The 26,830-nt window shown below is 42.6% G+C and overlaps 1 protein-coding gene across 1 annotated transcript; it reads left to right on the top strand.

The window, feature by feature from the left end:
- Nucleotides 1–301: 301 nt before the first annotated feature.
- GRPEL2 (GrpE like 2, mitochondrial) lies at nt 302–26,830 on the top strand. Its single transcript, XM_073624046.1, has 4 exons — nt 302–434; nt 16,160–16,313; nt 18,352–18,433; nt 26,203–26,830. The coding sequence occupies exons 1-4, from the start codon at nt 361–363 to the stop codon at nt 26,532–26,534; spliced, it is 642 nt and encodes a 213-aa protein (XP_073480147.1). The 5' UTR covers nt 302–360; the 3' UTR covers nt 26,535–26,830.

Raw genomic sequence — 26,830 nt, 5'->3', positions numbered from 1 at the left:
AAGGAGCCCTCTGCATTATATACAATGTAATATCACAGAGTAGTTGGAAATCCGTTTTATGAAGTTTATATCTATAGTGTACACCAGACACGTTTCCTCCAGCAGCAGGGTCAGGGTCACACGCACCAGCTGCTGAAACACTACTGCCTTAGGAGTGGGCGGAGCTTGACATCCCACTTCTTATTGATAGATTGCCAGCGCGCCTCGTGCCGCCCACGAGTCACAGCAGCGTGTAGCGAATGGGACGCTGGGTGTTGTAGTCTGACACGCCTCCTTGCGCCCATTGGCTGCCAGGGGTCTCAAGCTGGGGTGTAGTACGCAGGCGCGGCATAGCAGCTTACACACACACAGAGCGGAGGAATGATGATGGTTGGACTGAGAGGCGCCGTTGAGCAGCTCCGGGTGTTACTGACACACGCCGCCCGGCAGGGCAGGTGAGGAGACCGACTGTGGAATATAGGGGGTGGCTGAGTGTTCTCATATATATTTATTAGATGTACGGGGAATGTATAGGCGGCCCGGGGAACGTGTGTGTGTGGAAGGAGGGGGAAGCTCTTCCAGCCTGTCCCCCCCAAGTTACTATGACAACATAGCAGTGCTAGGTGACCACCCAGCAACCCTGATGTAGTGGGGCCTACTAATTACAAGGGATTAGTGCTGCTGTATGAGCTGATTTCCAGGGAAAGTCCTAGAGATGGCTGGACACTGCTGTCATCCAATACACCCTGTGTACAGTATAGGACTAACATCAGGGATTTAGGAGGAATCCTTTCATTGTCCCTGGCTCTTCATATGATTCCCTCCAATGTTGCGCTCCAGTTTAGACTAGCTCTATGTAATACATCCTGGTAAGTAGATTAAAGTAAACCTGTCCTGATGAAAGTGTGTAGGCTGCTATTGTGAGAATGTTGGTTGTTGGGAATCATTCAGATGGGGGAATCGGGACATCTAGGATGATCAATGGACACCTACATACTGGATCACCCACTTTGTAGAAGACCAGAAGTGCTGTTTGTGGACACAAACTTACTGCATAACAGTCCCTAATTGCCACTTGGATGAACAATCCTGGCTAGGTGTTGATATAAGCAGCCCATAGATGACTTGATTTTCTATTCTTTCATCACGTGTGGAAGGAAAGAAAATCGCTCGATTATTGACTTGGATACAATCAGGCTGCTCATACATGGATTGAATCTGCTCGACTGGATGAATTTCCATCCATGAATGTTTGACTTTACACAGGGATCAAATCTGGTTGGGGCTGGGTGTTTACTAAACCTGGAGCACTCAGAATCTGGTGCAGATGTTCATGGTAACCAATCAGCTTCTAACTTCAGGTGGTTGTTCTTATAATTATTATTCAGGATTTATATAGCGCCAACAGTTTGTGCAACGCTTTACAACATGAGGGCAGACAGTACAGTTACAATACAAATCAATACAGAAGGGATCGGAGGGTCCTGCTTGTTAGAGCTTACAATCTCGATTAAAGTAGTTGTAAACCCTGTTACATCGCTTTTGTCTACAGGTAAGCCTATAACAAGGCTTACCTGTAGGTACCTTGAATATCTCCTAAACTTGCACCATTTAGGAGATATTCAGTATATGCGCTGCTGCCTGCGTCATTGGCGCATGCGCACTGAAGAAAAATGGGAAGCAGTGGTGAGCTTCGTATTTCTCTCCTCTATTGGAAAGCATTTAACAGATATGTGATGTAGAAGGGGGGATGTGTTTTGTCAATAATATGCAAATTCTGATTTGGATATGTGCATTTTAATGGTTCTAATTATTGGCTCTCGTAGGTTTACTTGATTTCTTAAGACCCACTGTTAACCTCCCTGGCGGTTTTCCCGAGTGTGGCTCGGGGTTAAAATTCAGTACCATTAGCGGTAACCCCGAGCCACACTCGGGATCGCATTGCAGGATCCTGGGGCGGCGTTACTTACCTTGTCCCCGGGATCCTGCGATGTCCCCCGCAGTGTCCGAGGGCTCCGTCCTCCTCCGAAGCCTCTCCGTGCCAGGCTCCGTTCCCTGCGAGCTGCGCGACGCACAAGGGCGGAGCCTGGCGGCAAATTAAAAAAAAAAGTAAAAATAACACATACAGTACTGTAATCTTACAGATTACAGTACTGTATGAAATGATTTCACATCCCTTTTGTCCCCAGTGCTTTGTCCTATGCCCTGCATGCAGTTTTATGTTATATATACTGTTCTTTCTGCCTGGAAACTGGAGATTGTCCATAGCAACCAAAAAGTGTCCCTTTACGTCAAAAGTGGTTTTAGACCAGCTAGAAAACAGCGATAGTATATTAGAACACTTGCAGAATTGAGCGATAGTGAATTGTGGGGAAATTTATTTTATTACTATTTTTTTTTTTTTTTTTTTAATTATTTATTTTTATTTATCATATTATAATTTATGTTTTTGTGTTTCAAACTTTATCATACCCGGGATATCTACTAGACTCTTGTTTGGACAGATTTAAGTGTGTTATTGTTAAGATTTACAGACCTACAATATAAAACGCCAAATTTCCATGCAAAATAATTGTACCGCTTTCAGCACTTAAAATCCAAAATAATCATACCGCCAGGGAGGTTAACAGCTGAGTAGAACACACATAAGAGGAAGTGTGTAGGTCATGTCGGAAAGCGTTACTGGCCATTCTCAGAAGAGACTATGTAACAAGTGTTATTGCACACACACATGGGGTAGATTTACTAAAACTGGAGAGTGCAAACTCTGGTGCAGCTGTGCATAGAAACCAATCAGCTTCCAGGTTTTATTGTCAAAGCTTAACTGAACAACCTGAAGTTAGAAGCTGATTGGTTTCTATGCACAGCTGTGTCAGATTTTGCACTATCCAGTTTTAGTAAATCAACTACAATATCTGATGTTCCACTTGTATGAAAACTGGCAGAACACTAGTTCCGGATTGTGTATTACCACAGTGAAAGCACAACTTGTGTCCTTCTGGTTGTTTGTGTTTTAAGCTGGCCATACATTATACAACTTTCTTTCGATTTACCTTCTACTATGTAGTGGAAGTGCCTGCCTGATTGCATACAAATTGAAAGTTTTTAGGTTTGACCTCATATTATATGGGTTTGGTATATCTAAAAGAAAATTGCTAATGTATGAATAGCCTTAGTCATTTGTCTTTAAAGCGGAGTTCTGCTTAATAAATAAATTACAAATACTGCAGCTGCTGACTTTTTTAATAATCAGACACTTACCTGTCCCAGGGTCCAGCGATGTGAGGGAACAAAGCCCCAGTCGTCTTCCCCTTCTCTCTGCGGTGCCGGCATTGTAACTGTGGGCACCCAGCTGTGGCTTCACAGCCGGGCACCCACTGCGCATGCGTGAGCCGAGCCGTGCGTCATGACTGGCCGGGCAATCACGTGGGACCTGTGATGTGTCCCAGATAATTACCGAGAGGGAGGTGGGAGACGTGATCTCCCTTCTGGTGCCGTGGTGCGCCGAGAGGTAGTGGGAGCTGGGACACTCTAAAAAGAGGAAATTCGCCCGCGCCCCCCCCCCCCCCCCAAAAAAAAATGACATCCAAATGTGGCATGTCAGGGGGTTGCCTCCCTTAAAGCGGACGTTTCATTTTTGGGTGGAACTCCGCTTTAACTAAGTTACTAATGTCTCAAAAGACACAGGGTTGATTTATGAGAACTGGACAGTGCAAAATCTGGTGTAGCTCTGCAATAGAAACCAATCATCTTCCATTTTTTCTTGTCAACATTTAATTGAACAAGTTGGCCACCATGCAGATCTGCACCAGAGGGTCTAAATTTGCTGATAATCTTACTATGTGTGTGGTCAGATTGAAGGGCTATACTATATGGGTGGTTTTCTCTCAAGCTGTTGAGTGATTGATTGATTTAGCACCCCATTAGCACTTATCTTATTTGCAGCCAGTTGTCATTGTTGTAGCCATGTCAACCACAAACAACCCTCTTATTGTTAGATGTGGGGGAGTAATTGGTTGCACAGCTGTACATTCACTACTAAACAGGCATTTGCATTGATTTAAAGTCCAAATTAACAGTTACAAACTAAAGGGCTTGTGTTTTTCATATGATAAATAGCTGTTACAATAGAACTGTTTATCACTTGTAAATTTTAAATGTATATGAAGAGAGTTGATAGGAATAAGAGTGCACACACCCAAGTCTGTCTCCAACACTGTTATGTTGATGGGGAATATCTCCTGTGTGTGTACTAGCTGTCTATTACTCTGCCTTTCCTGCAGAGAGATTGGGGGTTTGTTGTTACCATTTATCTGTGATGTAACTGTTTACATAACACTTAACATTTTAGGAATGCGGTGTTTATGTGTAATGAGCATATCATTACAAACGTCCTGACCTAGGAAGCCCACTTACTTCCTGCGAATGTTCATGATCATTAGTTGTTGTATAACTGGTTTGTACGAGTGTTTTTAGACACATTCATACCCTTCTATTGTATTACCTTTAACAGTGTTACCTTAACTGTTTGCTTTTTTTTTTTTTTTGTAAAAGATAGAGGAAAGTGTCCTTGTTTCCCATCTCATGCCAAAAATCTTTAAAATTTGAGGGCTTGCTAAGTTTATTTAGGGGAGGTTGGGGGCTGATTCATGCCAAGCCAGTCCTGTGCAGTTACAGTAATTAACTAATGTGCATGATGTTGCCTATTAAAATTATCTTAAGGCAGCTCATTTATTTCAGTTGGTTGCCAGTGCACCGCAATGGACCTGAAACCGACATGCATCATTTTTAGCAAAGAAGCACACCATGAGATTGTATATAGTGTTGGGTTGCAGCGGACTACAATGAATGTTTGTTCCCCTAGTGAGTGCACTGGGGTGCCATTAAAAAGCTCAACACATAGGTTTTTGTGATGTTCCTGTTTGCTGCTGCACTGCACATACATTAAAGCAGTTCTTTGTTCAAAAAAAAGTCAGAAGCTACAAATACTGTAGCTAATGTTCTTTAATAATAGGACACTTACCTTACCAGGGATCCAGCGCTGTCCTCACCTGAACCTTCTTTGGCTCCAGTCACCAGTGTTCTATCAAATAGTGCCCATGCATGCGCAATACGGAAGGCCACTCCAGCTGATTTCCCCCATCAGCTGGCGTGACGTCACCATAGTGCATGCGCACATCATAGGAGGCATTTTTAGATGGGAGATGCCATTTGACGGGCAGAATTGAAAGCTATGCAAACAGCGGATGGAGCCCGTAGTTGTCAGATTGTGCCTCACTGTTGCAGGGCAGATTGTGACTGTGTTGCAACCCGCCCTTAGACACAGTCAAAACCCACCGTTCAACATACCAAACCCACCCTGCAACACAGACAAAACCCCACTTTGAGCACGCTGTAAACCCGCCCCATCGAGGCACAATCTGACAACTATGGTCTCCCTCCACTGTTTGCATAGGTTTCAGTTCTGCCCGTCAAATGATATCTCACATCTAAAAATGTCTCCTATGATGTATGCATGCGCTATAGTGACATCACGCCAGCTGGTGGTGGGGGGGGGGGGGAAATCAGCTGGATTGGCCTTCCGTACAGTGGGGTTGCTTTTTGATGGAGAGCACTATTCGATAGAACATCGACGTGTTGGATTTGGGAAGCTGGCTGTGACTGCTTGTGGCTTCCCACTGTGCATGCATGAGCCACACTGCTCCTTGTGAATAGTCCCACAGCTTTCTGGGACATGTCCCAGAAGTTTGGAAGGGGGGCTGAACTTCTACTCAGATCGTCACAGAAGTAGGGGCGGGTACCCATTTCCACTTCTGTGGTGATCCAAGCAAAAGTTCTGTTCCCTCCTCCCTCCTTCCCCACTTGTTTGAATGAAAAGAACAGACTAATGTATGGGCTATCTTAGTGATCTGTGCTTCTAATACATATATGTTTCTTTTGTCACTTTTAGTTACTTCTTTCCTTTTTTTTTTCTTTTTTCCCCCAACTTTTAATAAACTGCAAAGGTGCAGTTAGGCTGGCCCTACATTATGTAATTTTCTTTCATTCAACCGGGGGTTGAAAAAAAAGAAAATTGCTCAGGCCACCCATCAAGTCATTGTGGATGGCAGAATCCCTCCCACAGTGCTTTTGTGTTGTGCCAAGGGGGAGGGCAGGGAGCCTTCCCTGCCAACAGAATAGAATGATCACGTGAAAAAAACCCCAACAGGTTGGTTGTACTGAAGTTTATCGATGGATCAACTTCAGTACAACCAGACTGCTGATGGCTGAATTTCGCTCTGTCTGGCCAGCTTTAGAAGCTTTATGACCTTTCTGAACTACCCAATCTCAAAGATGAAACCTAGTCTTGTATCAGCCTTAGTTTGCATTGTGTACAGATAAGATTGGTATGCTATTTGCTTTTAAACTTGATTACACTGTGGCGTCTAGTTTGCTGTGTTACAAATACTGGATACGCAAACACCTGTAAGTTGACCTGGCCAATTCAGACTGACCACCCTTTTTCCATAAAAATCATTGGCTCTACCGTTTTCTGAGCCTCCTTACTGGTTAAATATAGCACCCATTAGATTAAAGAAGCTATAGTGGGGCAAAAGCCTCTTGCCCATGGGCACCTGAGACCAAGGTACATTTGAGCTCATATCCCCTGTGCGGGTCCTGCATTCAGCTACCCATAGACATGAATGGCTGTACTTGGGTAATCGTGAGTATAGTATAAATTTTTAGGGTTTCCACTGGCTTCAGGAAGTACATTGCCTACATATTTTGTATACTTTTTTTAAGTCTACAGGTAGTAACATACCATTTCCATTTGTACGAAGAGGCTGAGCGCTTTTTTGCTATCAAGGAAATGTGGGAGCTAAATTTGCCATCCAGAATGCTAGTTTACGTGACTGCATGCTGTAATTTGAGTTCCTGACCCAGAACCGGATATAGCTGGTACACATGGAACGCCTGATCTGTATGCTTGTTCTGGGTCAGAGACTGGGAAACATTAAAGTTATTAGATACACATTACAGCTAGGTTGGTTCTATATTTAGAAAGATAGATCATCAGTGGCAGCCTACATATTCCTGCAGTACAGGTTTCCTGAAAGCGGGAGCTGTTTGCTTAGAGGGTAGTTCACACCTAATGCAGATTGCAGTTTGTATATACCAGGTGCCTTTTACGTGGGGTTAGTTTATTTTTTATCTTACACATTTTTGATCCATGTTAAATGGACTGTAGTGTGTTCCTGCAAAACTAAAAGTGGTTTTGTGTGTGTGTGTGTGTGTGTGTGTGTGTGTGTGTATATTCCAAGTTAGCGGGCTCTGGCGATGTGAGTGGCCAGAGCCACCGGTCACTGCACAGGCCCTGAAGAAACAACACGGGTGGCTGTTCCTTCAGAGTGCATGCACAGATGACAAATTCGGCACAGTTATACAGTAAATATCTCCTAAACAGTGCAAGTTTAGGAGATATTTCCAGTATCTATAGGTAAACCTTATATAAAAAGTTGTTAATTAAATGTATTTAAAGCATTAACTGTATTTTACTTTTGTAACTGGTGTAAGCTCCTAGATTTGATAGTGGCCTCATGTAAGCTCCTGTGCAGTACAATTCTGATACCAAATAGAAGAGGCTGATGCCAAGCTCTCCTAGACTAAGAGAAAGGCCAGTGTGAATGGGCAGTTAGGCATGCACATGTGCCGATAAAAATAATGCTTACAGGAAAAGTACAGAGGAATGGGTGCGTCAGTCTCCTGCTGCTCCTTCATTCTTCAGTGACAGAATAAGGTCAACAAGGTGACCAAGCTGTATTCTACAACTGCAATAGAAAAATGTCAGCCTCCAAATTTAACCTCCCTTGGCGGTATGATTATTTCGGATTTTAGGTGCTGAAAGCGGTACAATTATTTTGCATGGAAATTTGGCGTTTTATATTGTAGGTCTGTAATTCTTAACAATAACACACTTAAATCTGTCCAAACAACTATCTAGTAGATATCCCGGGTATGATAAAGTTTGAAACACAAAAACCTGCATTATAATATAATAAAAAAATAAATAAATAAATTTTCCCCACGATTCACTATCGCTCAATTCGGCAAGTGTTCTAATTTACTATCGCTGTTTTCTAGCTGGTCTAAAGCCACTTTTGATGTAAAGGGACACTTTTTGGTTGCTATGGACAATCTCCAGTTTCCAGGCAGAAAGAACAGTATATATAACATAAAACTGCATGCAGGGCATAGGCCAAAGCACTGGGGACAAAAGGGGATGTGAAATAATTTCATACAGTACTGTAATCTGTAAGATTACAGTACTGTATGTGTCATGTTTTTACAATTTTTTTAAATTTGCTGCCAGGCTCCGCCCCCGTGCGCTGCTCGCAGGGAACGGAGCCTGGCACGGAGAGGCTTCGGAGGAGGACGGAGCCTGCAGACACAGCGGGGGGACATCGCAGGATCCCGGGGACAAGGTAAGTAAAGCCACACCAGGATCCTGCAATGTAATCCCGAGTGTGGCTCGGGGTTACCGCTAATGGTCCTGAATTTTAACCCCGAGCCACACTCGGGAAAACCGCCAGGGAGGCTAAGACACACTCAAAATGGCCAGGCCATGCAGGTTTATGGAGGAGGGTGGAGTGCACCATGATACCATCTTAAACAAATAACATTGGAAGAATAGAGAGGTGGAGTCGCATTTTTCAGAAACTCTGCCCTGATGCAGACATAGCATGAGGATAGTTGGGCGAAACCATGAGTTGCATAATGTTATTGGTAAATATGAAAACAAACAGTGTATACCAAGGCCTAAATACACCACTCAGCGCTAGAGAACTCAAAAAACTCAATCACAGCATAAATAAGAAATGACATAAAAAATTAAATGAATAATAAGTAGATAAATAAATAAATAACGACCAACACCCCTAAATAAGTACTTCAAAGGTAATGGTATAAGCAGCTGTTTAAAACCAAAAAAACATCTGTAAGCAAAAGTATAGTAACATACATTGATATACAAGGAATAGTTATATACTGAAACAGCGCTATTGTTGAGCAAAATTGAATAATTGTGTGGCCAACTACACACAGAACAATGTCCATACAGGTGATAAAGTAATAGAAGTGGTAGTTCAAGTTGTCACAGCATGCACCATCCACCGATTAATCCACTCCACCAGGTGTGAACACACTCCCCTCAGGGGGTTAAACTCACCAGAGATAAGTAGATCACAAGCCTCCAAATAACAAATATCCTGGGATAAACACATACGCTTTTCTGTAAAGTGATTTATGAATCTGTCCCTAAGGGTGGGATCTCTGGAATGTATTTTAGTGTTCTGCTCCTTCTTAATTGTCCAGTCAGTAGGCAGGTAAACCCTGGATCACAAAATTGGCTGCACAGATGTAGCCAGGTGCCCACCGGCTCTATATATGTATCTATTTCCTGTTCAATCCCCTGCCACGTGTTTCCGTATGAGAGAAGTACGGAAACACGTGGCAGGGGATTGAACAGGAAATAGATACATATATAGAGCCGGTGGGCACCTGGCTACATCTGTGCAGCCAATTTTGTGATCCAGGGTTTACCTGCCTACTGACTGGACAATTAAGAAGGAGCAGAACACTAAAATACATTCCAGAGATCCCACCCTTAGGGACAGATTCATAAATCACTTTACAGAAAAGCGTATGTTTATCCCAGGATATTTGTTATTTGGAGGCTTGTGATCTACTTATCTCTGGTGAGTTTAACCCCCTGAGGGGAGTGTGTTCACACCTGGTGGAGTGGATTAATCGGTGGATGGTGCATGCTGTGACAACTTGAACTACCACTTCTATTACTTTATCACCTGTATGGACATTGTTCTGTGTGTAGTTGGCCACACAATTATTCAATTTTGCTCAACAATAGCGCTGTTTCAGTATATAACTATTCCTTGTATATCAATGTATGTTACTATACTTTTGCTTATTGGTAAATATGTGGCACTTTCCACAGCTTAACTTTTATTGTTCATAGAGTATTTTCCTCTGTGGCGTTCACTTCAGAATTAGGTGCGTGATGACTTTCCACCTGTCATTGTTCTTAGATTTCAAGCTAGTCTGCTGAGATGATTACTTAATCATTGTCAGCCTAATGTAAAGTTGTTTATTGATCATCTAGTTAGTCAGTGTAATAATTTGTGTCTGCAAACGATTAGCTTTATACATGTGCAGGAATAACTTGGTCATAGAGTGGAAAACAAATGGATTTGCACATGGGATATATAGCAGTTTTTCTGGGAACTGATCGCTACAGCTGCACTAATAAAGCTGTAGTGTCTTATCCTGTCTTTCCACATGTAACCTTCAGAAAATCACCAGCAAGGCCAACTTGTGCTAGTGAAAAGTTTTTCTAGTATGTGTTTTAGGTTTTTACAAATCCGCTTTGAAGAAAGGGAGGGGATTAGAAATTATAGATCTCTCTAGCCAAGGTTTTTTTTTTTTTTTTTTTTTTTTATATTGGCTGTTATCTTTTAAAGAGAGTATTGTAGCTCTGTTCCATCCCTACACATGGACTTTGTAACTGCAACAGATGTGTAGTGAGAGGAGGGGGAGGAGGATCGCCTCGCCCAGAATCCATTCTGTCCCCTCTCTCCTTCACGTAGCCTCAGTCAGCTAAAGATAAATAACTTGCTTCCACTGAAGTCAGATGCTGGTTAGTTCCTCAGAAAGAGAACTGTGTGGAGTTTTTTTTTTTTTTTTTTTCTGAGTTCTTTTCGGTAGTTTGTGTATGATGTATAGGTAATGTTAAAAGTTACTCCCCCCCTCCCCCCTTTTGTAGTGTGATCATCTTCCATACTGAATATAATTTTAGGAACTGTTTATTAAATCAGACTTCAACAAAAAGTTGAAAATTGGGTCTTGTTTTCTAACAAATTAGAAACCGTGTGTGTGTGTGTGTGTGTGTGTGTTAAAGGATTGGTAGGCAGCCAGGCTCTGATGCAATAAAAAGGATTTCCACAATGGCGATAACTGCAAAGATGAATAGGGGCTTGTTTTAAAGCAGCGGTGTCCAACATATTGACCTTCCTAGGCCACATTGGAAGAAGAGGAATTGTCTTAGGCCACACATAAAGTACATTAACAATAAGGATGGCTAATGAGCAGAAAACGTTGGGCAAATCACAAGTTAACGATCGCTGATCTAGATAATGTACCCATCTAAATAATGAAACTTCATTTTTTTTTTTATTTTTTTTAGTAAAGGAAGGCAACCTAAAACTAGTGCGATATTTGACACATTGTATTTAAAATGTTCCCATTCATATATCATAACTTAAATTGATGCTTACCTTTTTATTGCAATTTTAAAAACAATAGTGTATAAAAAAAGGAAGGGGAAAAGGAGAAAAAAAATATATTGGTGGGGAGAAGGGGGGTCGGTCATTCAACAACCCAGTCCTATACAAAGCAAATCTGCACTATATATTCATGTTTACTTATATCAAACAACCTCTTCTAAAATTGCATGTGATTTTCTTAAAATTGTATTACCTCCATTCTTACCCCAAATGGGGACGTATTCTATAACCAAATATTATTATACAGGATTTATATAGCCCCAACAGAGTTTGTACAGCGCTTTACAACATGGGGGCAGACAGTACAGTTGCAATATAATTCAATACAGGAGCAATCAGGAGAAACCTGTCCATTAGAGCTTGCAATCTAAAAAGGAGGGTCAAGCAAAAGGCAATAACTGTGGGGGATGAGCTGATGCAGAAAATTAAAATACAGTTGTTGGGAGTTGGTAGGATTGGCTTCTCTGAAGAGGAGGGTTTTCAGGGATCGTCTAAAAGTGAGTAGAGTTGGCCCAATTGAGGTAAGGAGTTTCATAGGGTTGGAGAGGCTCTGCAAAAGTCCTGAAGGCGAGCATGGGAGGAGGTGACGAGGGAGCTAGAGGGCAGGAGGTCTTGAGAGGAGCGAAGAGAATGATTAGGTTGGTGTTTTGAGACTAGGCTAGTGATGTAGCTGGGGGCAAAGTTGTGGATGGCTTTGTTAGTATTTTAAATTTAATCCATTAGGTGAGCGGAGGCCAGTGAAGGATTTGACAGAGGAGTAGCAGACAGAGCGATTGGTAAGGTGGATGAGTCTGGCAGCAGCATTCATGATGGATTGAAAGGGGGAGGGAATAGACTATGTAGAGGTAAGCCAATGAGAAGGGAGTTGCAGTAGTTGAGGCGAGAGATGACCAGAGAGTGAAGTAAGAGCTCTGTGGTGTCATTGGTTAGAAAGGGGCGTATTTTGGAGATGTTGCAGTGGTTGAGGCGTTAAGTTTTGGACAGTTGTTGGACGTGGGGCTTAAAGGAGAGTTCAGAGTCCATGACTACACCTAGGACCTTGGCATGCGGGGATGGGCTTATAAATCGGGAAGGGGCACATGGATAGGTTGCGTTTGAGAAAGTGGTGCAATATCCAGACTGATATCTGTTAGTAAATTAGTGATACGTGAGGAGATTGAAGGAGTGAGCTGAGGGGTAGAGAAATAGATTTGGGTGTTGTCAGTGTAGAGATGGTATTGGAAGCCATGGGAGGCTTTCAGCTGACCCAGGGAGGAGGTGTAGATTGAAAATGGGAGAGGTTGAAGAACAGAACCTTGGGGGACCCCAAAGGAAAAAGGGAGAGGAGGAAGTAGAATTGTAAGTAACGCTAAGGGGGTTAGTATTTGATATATTTACCATAACTAACAGTGTCTGGCAGATCTCAAGAAAAGCTGTAAACTAGATTTGTTCAATCTGTTCTAAAAGAGGGTTAAAGATTTAGAAGTTGGGCTATTTGCCAGAGAAAACCTGTCCCAAGCCTTTCTATTGGGACAGACTGATTCTCTGACATTGCAAGCAACAGTAAGATATGAGGCCTTCTAAGGCAAGAAGTCTTCATTATTTTACGGTGTGGTGTTTGAATGGGAACATGTAACAAACAGTGGCCATTTATAGCAAATTTGAATGCAAAAGTGGAAATACAATTTTCAGTGCTTTTACTGCTTGTTCTGAATAATTAAATTCTGAAGTGTGCTTAGTCTAAGCACAGGTTCACTTTAAGTGCCCATCCACACCTTTTGCACTGCGGTAGTGCACGCTACATGTTTGTGTGATGCAGTGCCATTTATTCTGAATGATGCCCCAAACATGCGTTGTGTTCTGTCAGAAATGGCACATGCATGTATGGTGTGTTGGGCAGTCAATTCACATTAATGGGGTTCCTTTACGCAACAATGTTAACACGTGTGTTTACACTGCAGTGATGTGAATGGCTATTTGTGTCTTTGCATGACGTAACAATGTCCTCAGTAGGGATATGGATTGATCAAATTTTTCTCCATTCTTTTTATAACTGACAAATTGTGTTGGAAGGGCCTTTGGCCATAGTCCCTGGGCTATTTTAATGCTTTGCATGTAATGGGACACAAGACATTCTAGTTAAAGAATGAGGTATGCAGTCTGCATTTCCTCTTTCACTTCTTGTGAATAGGTTAGTGTAAGGCGAGCTGAGCTGCTGCATCACAGTTTCTGGAGTGTCATTTTAGGAATGTTTTTTTTATTGTTGCTTTTCTAGCAACCTTCAACCGGACAGAGTGGGGGAGGGGACAACTATTTTGTTGTAACAGTGGTCCCCTTTCTTTGCCTTCATGTATTTTGGTTTCATAGGCCTGCTAAGCACAGCATGGCTTCTTTCAACAGTTATTGTAATCCTTCTAATACAAATTCCAACAATAGTGTTTGTGTTTTAAATACAGTTATTAAAATTAATATTACCGGATGAATGCTGTGATTTCTGTGAGGAAATGGTGTAAAGGGAGGGATGTTGGTGTAAGTTTTGGAGGGGTGAGGATAAGGGGGGGGGGGGGGGGGGGGCGCAGGAGAGGACTCGGCTTGATGTCTGTCAGTCTAGGCATGGTGGTGGTCCCCCTTGAAAATCTATATAGCCAAGGTTTGTGGACTCCAGCCCATTTTTATTTTTTTTACTTCTTCTTTTTTTTTTCACTTGACCAGTGGGTTGAACAAAAAATGAACCCGTTCCCCCACATTTGATGTGGGTGGGGAAATCCATCCTGCTGAGTTAATGACTTCCCCACTGTCAGAACAGACTGATCAGCGCAGCTTCAGCAGGAACCAGCCAACTTTCAGTATGTGTGTACCACTGTCTGTCTTACAGAAGCCAGACTAACAACTGGCTTTTGTCACACGGTAATTCTGGAAAACCTTCCTTTCCTTATAATGGCTGCAGTGCCAATTTGTAGCCAGCTGGCTGAACAAAAGAAGCTCCATGTGATTGTGTATATCTTGCTTTAATTAAATGAACGTACTGGACATTCCATCCCAAAACTATGGACATGGCATTGCTTCCTGTACATGAATGTCTGAATAGGCTAGCTCCTCTTCACTGAAGTGACCTTAGGTGGATCAAAATTCTGCTATTTCAGCAGGGACTGGTCGAATCTAGATTTACCTATGGCTGTTCTTGAGAATTCAATCAAGCAAAGGACTTCTTCTCTTGAATCGGCTTGTGGAAAAAATGTAACTTCAATTGGTGCTGCAGCACTACTCAGTGTATTTTGACTCCGGTAGGGGGGCACTCAATACAATAACACAGGGAGGAGGCTTTTACCATCCACCGTGAATGGGGGGAATCTGTTCAGTTTAAGCAACAAGATGGCATGCCATCACTAACCATGTGCAATGTTTTAGCCAGCCTGGGGACGACTTCAGTTTGATGTAATCTGTAACTTGGGTCTAATTCTACAGAAATTTGTAGCCTAGATGAAAAGAAACTCGAAACTCATTAGGTGTCCTCTGTCTACAAGAAGATTACAACATGTACTGACACCACTAAATGTACTCATTGTAGGATGGTTTCTTGCTAGGACATTTTGAGGTCAAAGGGTCTGACATGTAACAAAGTTCCCGATTCAATTTGTCAAAAATCTGTCAATGTAGCTATTTATAACCATGAATTTTAAATGACCACCCACACATCAGGTTGTGTGTCATCCTTGTGTCATCCTTTTACAAGCTATTACAAATTGGAGTAAAACAAAAGAAAATACACATTCGTTGTAAACGTAATTCTTTTTTTAGACAAAGTGTCACTCGGCCTTTGTCTCAGAAAAGCCATAAAAGCTTTCTATTTGTTCATATAGGTTTTATAATTGAGGAATTTTATCATCCAATCTTTCCATTATTCTATAACTGTTGTCTCTCATTCAGATCTTATGTAATGTGGGTAGGGTTTTAATATAAATCTCGTATCATGACCAGCAGTATTTAGAAAAGTGGCCCAGTAGTTCACAGCAAAATGGGGAAGAAAATTAATTCTTTACAGGATTTAGTTGGCGCCAAAAGTTTACAAAGCAATGTAATGATAAATGAGTATATGAAAAATATAGATTACACTGCAGGCAGAATAAATTCTTGTTTGACCTTTTTATTAAATTATGAATAGGTTACTGATAAGGTGATAAAGCATCTGTATTAATTTTTAGCAGATTTTTTTTGTATTTCCTGAACTCTTTGAACGCACAGCTGTCCTGCAGGATTTGTCAATCAAAAATTGGGATGGAGAAATGTGACAACTGGTAACTGGGAATTTTATAAAGGATACCTTGTCACTAAATGACCAGTGTGTATTCTCTTAGGTGTTACCAATATCTTTCTGGTACAGAGTGAGTAGACTGCCCACAGGTTTGCAGCGGGAATGCCTATGCAGCAACATTGCCAGTAGGCTGAGTAGAATAAGTGCAAGCTATGCTAGGGACATACCCCCCCCCCCCCTACAAATTCGATGTGGGAATCCTCTCCGCTATGTCCATTGTATTCTGTGAGGGACTCCCCTGCCATCACAGTACACTGATCAGCACTGCAGCCATTGGCTGTAAGCGTTGATCAAATGAAAACTTTCCAGCAGGACTGTTCACAAGAAGTTGATCCATTGACTGACTTCTCATGAACAGGAACAGCTATGGGTGGATTGAAATTTTGGGTGACTCTTGCTGAACCCACTGAATTTTGATCCATTTATGGCCAGCTTTAGACTGCTTTATGTCCCTGGCTGATTGTTATTAAAGGTATAGATAGAGATATATAAATAATATAATTTTTTGCCTACATTACCATATGTTTACTTTTTTTTTTTTTTCTCATTTCAGGGGTTGTGTAAGCGCATACAGTGCAGCTCCTCAGCAGAGAAATGCTGGGGACCAGACCACTGTGGGTGACGGCACCGTGGATGATAGATCCTACGCTGTGAGGAATCTAGAGAGGAGAGCAATGAAGCTGGAGGAGCAAGTGCGAGATCTAACAGTGAGTTTCATGCTAGTCTTTTTTGCAAGTGTAGAGATGTTGCTGATAACTATATGCTGGTCATTTGTATAATGACTTACTTCACCTAATGTGAAATGTATTGTGGCAAAAAAGGGGCAGTACTGAATTGCTGAGGATGTCAGCTTTTTAGATTTAGAACTTTTTTTTTTTCCTGTAACTTAGATGATTTCTGTCACAAATAAGTTAAACGAAATTCTAAAGTTTCCTTCCTTATTTGCTTTAGAGGCAGGGTTTTGCTAAATGAAGAGGCACCTGCTGTATTTTATGCTTGAGTGCCCATTCACACAGGAATGCTGTGCGGGAAAGCCCATGTTCCGTGGATTTCCCGCACTGTGTTTAAAACGCACTGCAGTTGCAATGTGGGTCGCAAACAGTGTTTGTCTGCACCGAATTGCATGTTAAAAAAAGTGTTGTGATCTGGTTGCAGTGCATTTTTTTTAAAGTAGTGCATGCAATATTTTTAGTGCGGTCCAGATTCCCAGTGCGAACCGGTCCTGAGGTCGGATTTGCACTTTGTTGTGGTGCCATTTATTTTGAAAGGCATCCAAAGCACTAAGGCAGCACACGCATTATGTTGCATGTTAACATGTGCTTTAATGCAGCTCTAATTGCATTAATACGCTATCCAAAGTTTAGAAGAGGATCGGGGTTGCTCAGTTCAAAACCATTGTACAGAGCAGGTAAGTTGAATGCCCAACATAGAAAGCTGCTTGCTATGTGGACACTCGTGCGGGCTAGCTCCTGAGACACCTCTGTGTGTCCATAGGCATAGTGGGGTGGATACTGGATCTAGGGTTTTTCTGAGATAAAGGGACCTACTTAATAATGCTGTTTAACCAGTTCAGCTCTTTGGGCGTACCATGTACATCCAAAGAGTGAACCTTTGATCACAGGCTGATGGCTGCTGTAGCAGCTATCAGTTTGTGAGGGGACGGGCTTCAAAGTGAAGGTGATACGGCAGCTCCATAGCTGGCCACTGCTTTCACACAGCTGGCCCACCCCCCTCCCGTGATGCCTGGGCTGTCTCGTGGTTACCGATGTCAAGGAGCACCTCTGCTGGCGCGGGCAGAGACTGCAGTGAGACTGAGGCAAATCCATGCCTTGATCTCGCATGCAAACAATGAAACCGGAAGTGATGCCACTTCCGGTTTTATATGCACAATTTCCTGGCCAGTACAGCCAGGAGACACATCTAACCAAGCTGAACTGTGTTTAGTTAGATGGTGTAAAGGGCAGGGGAGACATTGGGGTCTATTAGACCCCTAATGTCTCAAAAAAAGGTACCCGTCACCTGCCCAATGCTATTGCATAGGGGTTTATTAACCCCTTGTGATAGCAATCATGTATAAAAAAAAAAAAAAAAAAAATTAAAATTTGAAGAAAAAAATTGCCAAAACCCCCTGCTGCCCTGCGCAAACGCACACCCAGGGTGCGTACGTGTATGTAAATCGCTGTTGCACCACACATGTGACGTATCGCCGCAAATGTTGGTGTGGAAACAATAATTCTAGCACAAGAGCTCCTAGTTGACTCTAAATTAATGAGCTGCAACAGCTTTTAAAAGGTGACCTATGGTGATTTTTGGGCACCATGGTTTTTGGTGACATTGCGGGGGCACACAATTTTTCAAAAACCTGGAATGCTAGGGAATCCTAGGTATCTGTTTGTTTTATTTGATGCAATCTTATCTTTTTTATTTTAACCATTATATGGCGTGGTTTTGCACTAAAATTTTTTTTTTTTTTTTTCTGTAAAATTTGCGTTTAATAAACAGTTGTACAAATATCACGTGAAACAAATTTGCCACCATCACCTTTTTTATTCTACAGGGCTTCTGCTTTCAGAAAATATATAATGTTCTAGAGATTTATGTAATTTTATTGCCAAAAATAATTTTTTCTACGTGTATGAGACAAAGAAAAAATTTTTCTCTGGAGCCGAACTGGTTAAGAGATCTATAATCTGAAGCTTAGATTAATATATACTTTACTTTAATTTTGTCTTTTTTGTTTGCTAGGAACTTTACCAGAAGGCTATAAGCGATTCTGAAATTGTCAGAAAAAAGACTCAAAAGTTTGTGGAGGATGCCAAATTATTTGGTAAGATATCTGCGCCAAATGGCATTTAGCTGTTTAGTTGTTTAACTAAAAATAAAGAAAAAACCTAAAGCGTAATTGCCCTGGCTTCTGTCCTGACTGAATTTTCCGTGATTGTCTGTTCTGTCATGATGTACACAGATGTAAAGAAAAATTATAAACTGCGCTAAACAAAAAATATTAGGTAAGGTGGAAGTGTTGCCTACCACCAGCAAATATTGATAGAATTATGAGAAGCAATAATAAACACAGAAAAAGTCCAAATCTTCAAAGATAGTAGGATGTTCAGCTTAATTGTAGGTAACAGTCCAAAATAAGCTATGATTGCCCTTACCAGAACTTCAGTGATAATGAGCGGATGGCATAAAACCCTGCCAGGGCCTTAGGGATAATAAACCAGTCAGCACCTTCCGTTTTCAGATTAAAGTCCCCTCAATGGATGCAGGAGAAGAAACAAACAGAAAAAAACTGGCCATAGTGTAGTATATCAGATGCTTAGCATGGACAAACAAACATACCAAACACCCTGGTGAGCACACAGGAACAACCAAAAAAAAAAGGGGGAGGGAAGTGAAAAAAACCCCCACCACTGTGGCTGTAGATTGTGCTTACCGACTCACGGTGATAAGCAGGCTCTATGTCAAACTAGGAGCTGATCAGTAGTTGACAAGGAACACGTTCATTGAACTCTTTCTGAATAGATTCCTGAGGATTGGTGACCAAAACGAAACTGCAAATTCAGAATGAGGCCAAAGCAGTGTTCTGGCAGTCAGGTATCCAAATTGTGATCTCAGCAATATCGCCAAAGGTGTGCTAGAGGTTATTGAAGTGGAACTACTTGAATTAGAGTGAGAAAGTAGATGCAGACGCTTTTGAACTTACAAAACTACCAGAGTTTTGTAAGTTCTGGCTTGTGATGCCTCCTGGCTTAATTATTTTCTGTAGTACACTGGAGCCTGTGAAGTGAGTGTCTCTCCTAAATGGTGCCTTTTGTTTTTTTTTATAGGGGATTCTAGGACAAGATGCATTTTTAAAATCTGTACGTCTCCTCATACTAATGACAGTAATGTGCATCTTTTATTAGGGCCATTATCACTCAAGGAAAAGCATCATTATAATGTAATCAATCTTATTGGGTGCTTTTTTTTATTATATCTTTTGGATAGATATAGGAGAATTTATAATCCCTGTAATTTTTTTGCAATTTGTCTCCCATATTGGAGATTTCCCTTTATTTACTTCCTGCCCCTTCCCTCCAAAGTGAGGAAATTCTGGGGTGTCCCTATTGGAAGACTTCCCCTATATTGCTGTTTTGATGTCACCCCGAAAATGTGTTAAATTTTTTTTTTTTTCTTTCAATGACAATGGTAAAGAGGGCAGAGAATCTTCCTAACGGGGGCACAGACCCCTATAAAAACCCAAGCAAGAGTTCTGAACCCTCTTCACTCTGTTTCACTCTGCCACTAAAAGCAAACTTTTTTTAGTTTTGGATACTTTAGGTAATTCAAGTCGTGCATTTTAAAATTGTAACTGTGAGGCTCTGTTCACACAGATGCAATTTCTGATGTGACTTGAGAAAAAATGACGAGGGAAATGGCGTTAAGTTCAATGGTGCTGGGTCACATCAATGCGACTGTGTGGTGGGATTTTGAAAAAGGTTCCTGTGTAGCTTTGGTGTGATTTGGCTCCATAGAATATGCTAATGATATCTAAAGCCTCATCAAGGTCACACTACATGATTACACTGAAAATTGCATGGGAATCAAGTTGCAGTAGTCTGAACCAAGCCTAAGGTTCGTAGTTCAAATAGATTTTGTGAATGGTTTACTATTTTGGATCTTCGCACGCCTCTGTTAACCACTTCCCGCCCGCCCACCGTCATATGACATCCTTGGCTTTGGGCGGGTATATCTGAATGATGCCTGTAGTTACAGACATCATTCAGATATTGCTGGTTTCAGCCGGCGAATCTCTACACCATAGGAACGATCATAGCGGCTGTTCCGCTGCTTGATCGTTCCTATGGGAGGCGAGAGGGGATGTGTGCCCCGCCCTCCGGTGCTTGTTCCGACTCACCGTTACGATCGGTGAGATGGAGAGTGGATCCGCCGGTGCCGGATGTAGATCATAGAGATTTCCGGCGGACCAGTTGGTCCCCGGAGTCTCTATGATCATCGGAGGCCGGGCACGATGTTATGACGTCACGCCCGGCCTCTCCATTCAAAAAAAACGGCGCCGCTTCGGCTGGGAAGCGGTGATCGTTTTATTTATTTATTTTATTTCAGGCTTCCCAGCCTAGTGGTGAGATATGGGGTCTTATTGATCATCACCTGTCATGTCATATTCCTATTACAAGGGATGTTTACATTCCTTGTAATAGGAATAAAAGTGATCAATTTTTTTTTCAAAAAAGCGTCAAAATAAAAAAAAAAGAAAATATATAATTAACAATAAAAAAAAAAAAAATTTAAAGCGCCGATGTCCCCGTGTGCTCGCACGCAGAAGCGAACGCATACGTAAGTCCCGCCCACATATGAAAACAGTGTTCAAACCATACATGTGAGGTATCGCCGCAAACGTTGGAGCAAGAGCAATCATTTTGTCCCTAGACCTCCTCTGTAACTCAAAACATGTAACCAGTAAAAAAAATTTCAAGCGTCGCCTATGGGGATTTTTAAGTACCGAACATTGGCGCCATTCCACGAATGTGTGCAATTTTGAAGCATGACATGTTGGGTATCTATTTACTTGGCGTAACTTCATCTTTCACAAAATGCAAAAACATTGGGCTAACTTTACTGTTTTTGTTTTGTTTTTGTTTTTTTTAAACACAAAACTGTTTTTTTCCCAAAAAAACGCGTTTGAAAAATTCCTGTGCAAATACTGTGTGAGATAAAAAGTTGCAACAACCGCCATTGTATTCTCTAGGGTCTTTGCTAAAAAAACATATAATGTTTGGGGGTTCTGTGTAATTTTCTAGAAAAAAAAAGATGATTTTTACATGTAGGAGAGAAATGTCAGGCCTGGTAGGAAAGTGGTTAAAGAACCCAACGTTAAGGCAGCCCATGTATTTGAACAGTCTGCCAACGCCCCACAACAGACCGTTAACTGGATATGCGCCACTTGCGCATGCACGACAATCTGTTGCTACGCATTGCAGTAAAGGAGTGTTGGGCCCTATAGCAGACCTGAACAGTAAGGTCCTAGAAATCAACCTGATAGAAAATCTATACTCCCCTATTGCCTACGTCAGGCTTTGGTATGACTATCAGTCTCCACCCCCTCACCTAGCCTGTCCATGGCGAGGGAGTCACTTCTGTCACTAATGCGCTTGCCTGATAGTGTCTGTGATTCCACAGCCCCAGCTAGAGGAAACTAGAGTCTGCATCTGGAATTAGGCATTTAAAATGGGTGTTCATTGTCGTCATTTGTAACACATATTAACAAAAAAGCGGGTTGTTTGTTTTTATGTGGATATGTATAAAGCCACATGCACAAGCCAATTCACAGCCACGGGGCATAAGAAATGCTGGCTTGTAGAACAGATTCAGCTTTTCTTTACGTTCATGTTTTCATATAGTGGCTTTAGACCCCATGCACAGTTGCTCTGAGTGGAACTATACAAAAAAATGGTTTATTTAGTTCTGACCTCTTTCTTTTTTTTTTTTTTTTTTTTTTGTGGGATGATCTTGTCCTAATCCTAACTGAATCATATTCAGGGGTGTCTGTTTAACTACTTAACAACCGGCCCATAGCCAAATGACGGCTACAAGGCGGTTGCTTAACTCTGCGAGGACGTCCAGGGACGTCCTCCCAGAATTCTGCTCTCGCGCGCCCCCCAGGGCGCGCACTTGAGAGCATCCATGACCAGGACCCGGCGCATCACGGATCCCGGTAAAGGGCCGCTGATCGCGGCCGTTTACCATGTGATCGCGCCGTCAAATGACATGTAAACAAACCGGCGTCATCTGATGACGCCGGTTCCTCTCCTCCCCTCCTGTGTACCGATCGGTACACTGTGAGCGGAGAGGGGGATGGATGGATGGTAGCAGCGCTGTGGGCTGCATCTGTAGTGCCCACAACGCTGCACAGAGACATCCAGCCATCCATCCATCCATGCTCAGCCATCCCCACTACCCTGCATGCCCTGCAATGCTGTGCAATACTCTGCAATGCCCCACAATACTCTGCCATACTCCGCAATACCCCTGCAATACTCTGCCATACCCCGCCATACTCTGCCATACCCTGGAATACCCCGCCATACTCTGCCATACCCTGGAATACCCCGCCATACTCTGCCATACCCTGGAATACCCCGCCATACTCTGCCATACCCTGGAATACCCCGCCATACCCTGGAATACCCCGCCATACTCTGCCATACCCTGGAATACCCCGCCATACCCTGGAATACCCCGCCATACTCTGCCATACCCTGGAATACCCCGCCATACTCTGCCATACCCTGGAATACCCCGCCATACTCTGCCATACCCTGGAATACCCCGCCATACTCTGCCATACCCTGGAATACCCCGCCATACTCTGCCATACCCTGGAATACCCCGCCATACTCTGCCATACCCTGGAATACCCCGCCATACTCTGCCATACCCTGGAATACCCCGCCATACTCTGCCATACCCTGGAATACCCCGCCATACTCTGCCATACCCTGGAATACCCCGCCATACTCTGCCATACCCTGGAATACCCCGCCATACTCTGCCATACCCTGGAATACCCCGCCATACTCTGCCATACCCTGGAATACCCCGCCATACTCTGCCATACCCTGGAATACCCCGCCATACTCTGCCATACCCTGGAATACCCCGCCATACTCTGCCATACCCTGGAATACCCCGCCATACTCTGCCATACCCTGGAATACCCCGCCATACTCTGCCATACCCTGGAATACCCCGCCATACTCTGCCATACCCTGGAATACCCCGCCATACTCTGCCATACCCTGGAATACCCCGCCATACTCTGCCATACCCTGGAATACCCCGCCATACTCTGCCATACCCCGCCATACTCTGCCATACCCCGCCATGCTCTGCCATGCTCTGCCATACCCCGCCATGCTCTGCCATACCCCGCCATGCTCTGCCATACCCCGCCATGCTCTGCCATACCCCGCCATGCTCTGCCATACCCCGCCATGCTCTGCCATACCCCGCCATGCTCTGCCATACCCCGCCATGCTCTGCCATACCCCGCCATGCTCTGCCATACCCCGCCATGCTCTGCCATACCCCGCCATGCTCTGCCATACCCCGCCATGCTCTGCCATACCCCGCCATGCTCTGCCATACCCCGCCATGCTCTGCCATACCCCGCCATACCCAGCCTCTGTATGTGGCCAGGCTGTGGAAGTCTCACACATGTGGTATCGCCGTACTCAGGAGTAGGAGAATCTATTTTGGGGTGTCATTTTTGCTATGTACATGTTATGTGTTAGAAATATTGTATAAATGGACAACTTTGTGTTAAAAAAAAAAAAAAGCGTTTTAACCACTTCCCGCCTTCCGTCATACGACGTCCTTGACTTTGTGCGGAGATATCTGAATGATGGGTGCAGCTACAGGCATCATTCAGATATCGGCTTTTTCAGCCGGCAATTCCCTACACCATAGGAATGATCATAGTGGCAGTTCCACTGCTTGATCGTTCTTACGGGAAGCGAGAGGGGACGTCCCGTCCCCCCCCCCCCCCCCCCCCCCCCCCCCCCCGCCGCCCTCCGGTGCTTCTACCGACTCACCGCTACGATCGAAGCCAGGATCTTCTTTTTTTTTTTTTTTTATTTCAGGCACAGCCTAGAGGTGAGATGTGGGGTCTTATTGACCCCCATATCTCACTGTAAAGAGGACCTGTCATGCCATATTCCTATTACAAGGGATGTTTACATTCCTTGTAATAGGAATAAAAGTGATCAAAAACATTTTTTTTTTTGGAAAAAAGTGTCAAACTAAAATAAAGTAAAATGAACAATAAAAAAAAAAAAAAAAAAAAAAAAATTTTAAAGCGCCCCTGTCCGTGTGCTCGCATGCAGAAGCGAACGCATACGTAAGTCCCGCCCACATATGAAAACGGTGTCCAAACCACACATGTGAGGTATAGCTGCGATCGGTAGAGCGAGAGCAATAATTTTGGCCCTAGACCTCCTCTGTAACTCAAAATTTGTAACCAGTAAAACATTTTAAAGCGTCGCCTATGGGGAATTTTAAGCGGCGAAGTTTGGCGCCATTCCACAAGCGTGTGCAATTTTGAAAGGTTACATGTTAGGTATCTATTTACTCGGCGTAACTTCATCTTTCACATTATGCAAAAACATTGGGCTAACCTTACTGTTTTGTTTTTTTTTTTTTTTTTAAAGCAAAAAACCGTTTTTTCTCCAAAAAAAGCGTTAGAAAAATTGCTGCGCAAATATCGTGCGAGATAAAAAGTTGCAATGACCGCTATTGTATTCTCTAGGGCAGGGGTCTCAAACTGGCGGCCCTCCAGCTGTTGCAGAACTACAAATCCCATGAGGCATTGCAAGGCAGACAGTTACAAGCATGACTCCCATAGGCAGAGGCATGATGGGACTTGTAGTTCCGCAACAGCTGGAGGGCCGCCAGTTTGAGACCCCTGCTCTAGGGTCTTTGCTAAAAAAACATATATAATGTTTTGGGGTTCTATGTAATTTTCTAGCAAATAAATGATGATTTTTACATGTTGGAGAGAAATGTCAGAATTGGCCTGGGTGCTCCAGAACGCCTGAAGGTGCTCCCCTGCATGTTGGGCCTCTGTATGTGGCCACGCTGTGTAAAAGTCTCACACATGTGGTATCGCTGTACTCGGGAGTAATAGCAGAATGTGTTTTGGGGTGTAATTTGGGGTATGCATATGCAGTGTGTGAGAAATAACCTGCTAATATGACAATTTTGTGAAAAAAAAAAAAAAAAAAAACGAAAAAAAAAAACTTGATTTTGCAAAGAATTGTGGGAAAAAATGACAACTTCAGAAAACTCACCATGCATCTTTCTTAAATACCTTGGAATGTCTTCTTTCCAAAAAGGGGTCATTTGGGGGGTATTTTACTTTTCTGGCATGTTAGGGTCTCAAGAAATGAGATAGACCGTCAGTACTTCAGGTGTGATCAATTTTCAGCTATTGGCACCATAGCTTGTGGATGCTATAACTTTCACAAAGACCAAATAATATACACCGATTTGGGTTATTTTTACCAAAGATATGTAGCGGTATAAATTTTGGCCAAAATATATGAAGAAAAATTACTAATTTTTAAAATTTTATAACAAACGAAGAAAAATTTATTTTTTTACAGATTTTTCGGTCTTTTTTCTTTTATAGCGCAAAAAATAAAGAGCCCAGCGGTGATTAAATACCACCAAAAGAAAGCTCTATTTGTGTGGAAAAAAAGGACAAAAAATTCATATAGATACAGTGTTGCATGACTGAGTAATTGTCATTCAAAATGTGAGAGCACCAAAAGCTGAAAATTGGTCTGGTTATTAAGGGGGTTTAATTGCCCAGTGGTCAAGTGGTTAATAAATGTATATGCTTGTAAAGTGTATATATAAATTCAGGTTTTCAGTAGACCAGGATTGCTTTTAGATAAAAAAAAAAAAAAAAAAAAAAAAGAAGAAATTGTGTATACAAAGCTTTGGAAATTAGGTTTACGAGGACACATTTTGAGATCTGTTGCGTATACTGATCCTACGGCTTTTTTTTTTTTTTTTTTTTTTAACTTGTAGGCATCCAGAGCTTCTGTCGTGATCTGGTGGAGGTGGCTGATATCCTGGAGGATGCCACTGAGCAAGCCACCAAGGCGGGAATAAAGGACCTGTCTGATATCTTATCTGCGATTGATGGGAAACTGCAGAGCGTATTGATTAAGCATGGACTACATAAAATGACACCAGTGGGAGGCAACTATGACCCTTATGACCATGAAATCGTTTGTCATGTTCCTGCTGAGGGAAGAAGACCTGGAAGTATAGCAACTGTATCACTGGATGGGTACAAGCTGCATGGCCGTACCATTCGTCACGCTCATGTCGGTATAGCAGTGGAGACACACGAGTGACAAATGCTGACTGAGGAGTCCCCTTCTATGTTCTTCTGAAAATTCCCCTTATTTATTGTATTTTGTTTTGAGTATAGACTGTTATTTTGTGCTGTCCTAGGGAATGTAAAGCCTTTTCTCATCAAGGTGCGCCACCTCGGGTACTTATCTCGTGGAGTGCCTTATTGTTGCCTTCTTATGCGCCAGTTATTTCCTGGGATTGTGGGATTGTCTTGCTTTTTTTTTAAATATTTATTTTAGTCCATTGCTTAGAAGGAAGAAATAATGTGTGTGTGTGTGTGTGTAATAAATATATA

Source organism: Aquarana catesbeiana, linkage group LG03 (genome assembly GCF_042186555.1).
Source record: "Aquarana catesbeiana isolate 2022-GZ linkage group LG03, ASM4218655v1, whole genome shotgun sequence".
NCBI classification, from domain to species: Eukaryota; Metazoa; Chordata; class Amphibia; order Anura; family Ranidae; genus Aquarana; species Aquarana catesbeiana.
Note: the sequence above shows the minus strand (reverse complement) of the source record. Positions and strands in the feature narration are given on the sequence as shown.

Bases quoted from the DNA above. Each gene is read 5' to 3' on its own strand.
- GRPEL2 (XM_073624046.1), top strand. From the start codon at position 361: ATGATGATGGTTGGACTGAGAGGCGCCGTTGAGCAGCTCCGGGTGTTA. The intron at 16,314-18,351 runs GTGAGTTTCATG...TTTGTTTGCTAG, and splicing joins AGCAAGTGCGAGATCTAACA to GAACTTTACCAGAAGGCTAT. The intron at 18,434-26,202 runs GTAAGATATCTG...TTTAACTTGTAG, and splicing joins GGAGGATGCCAAATTATTTG to GCATCCAGAGCTTCTGTCGT.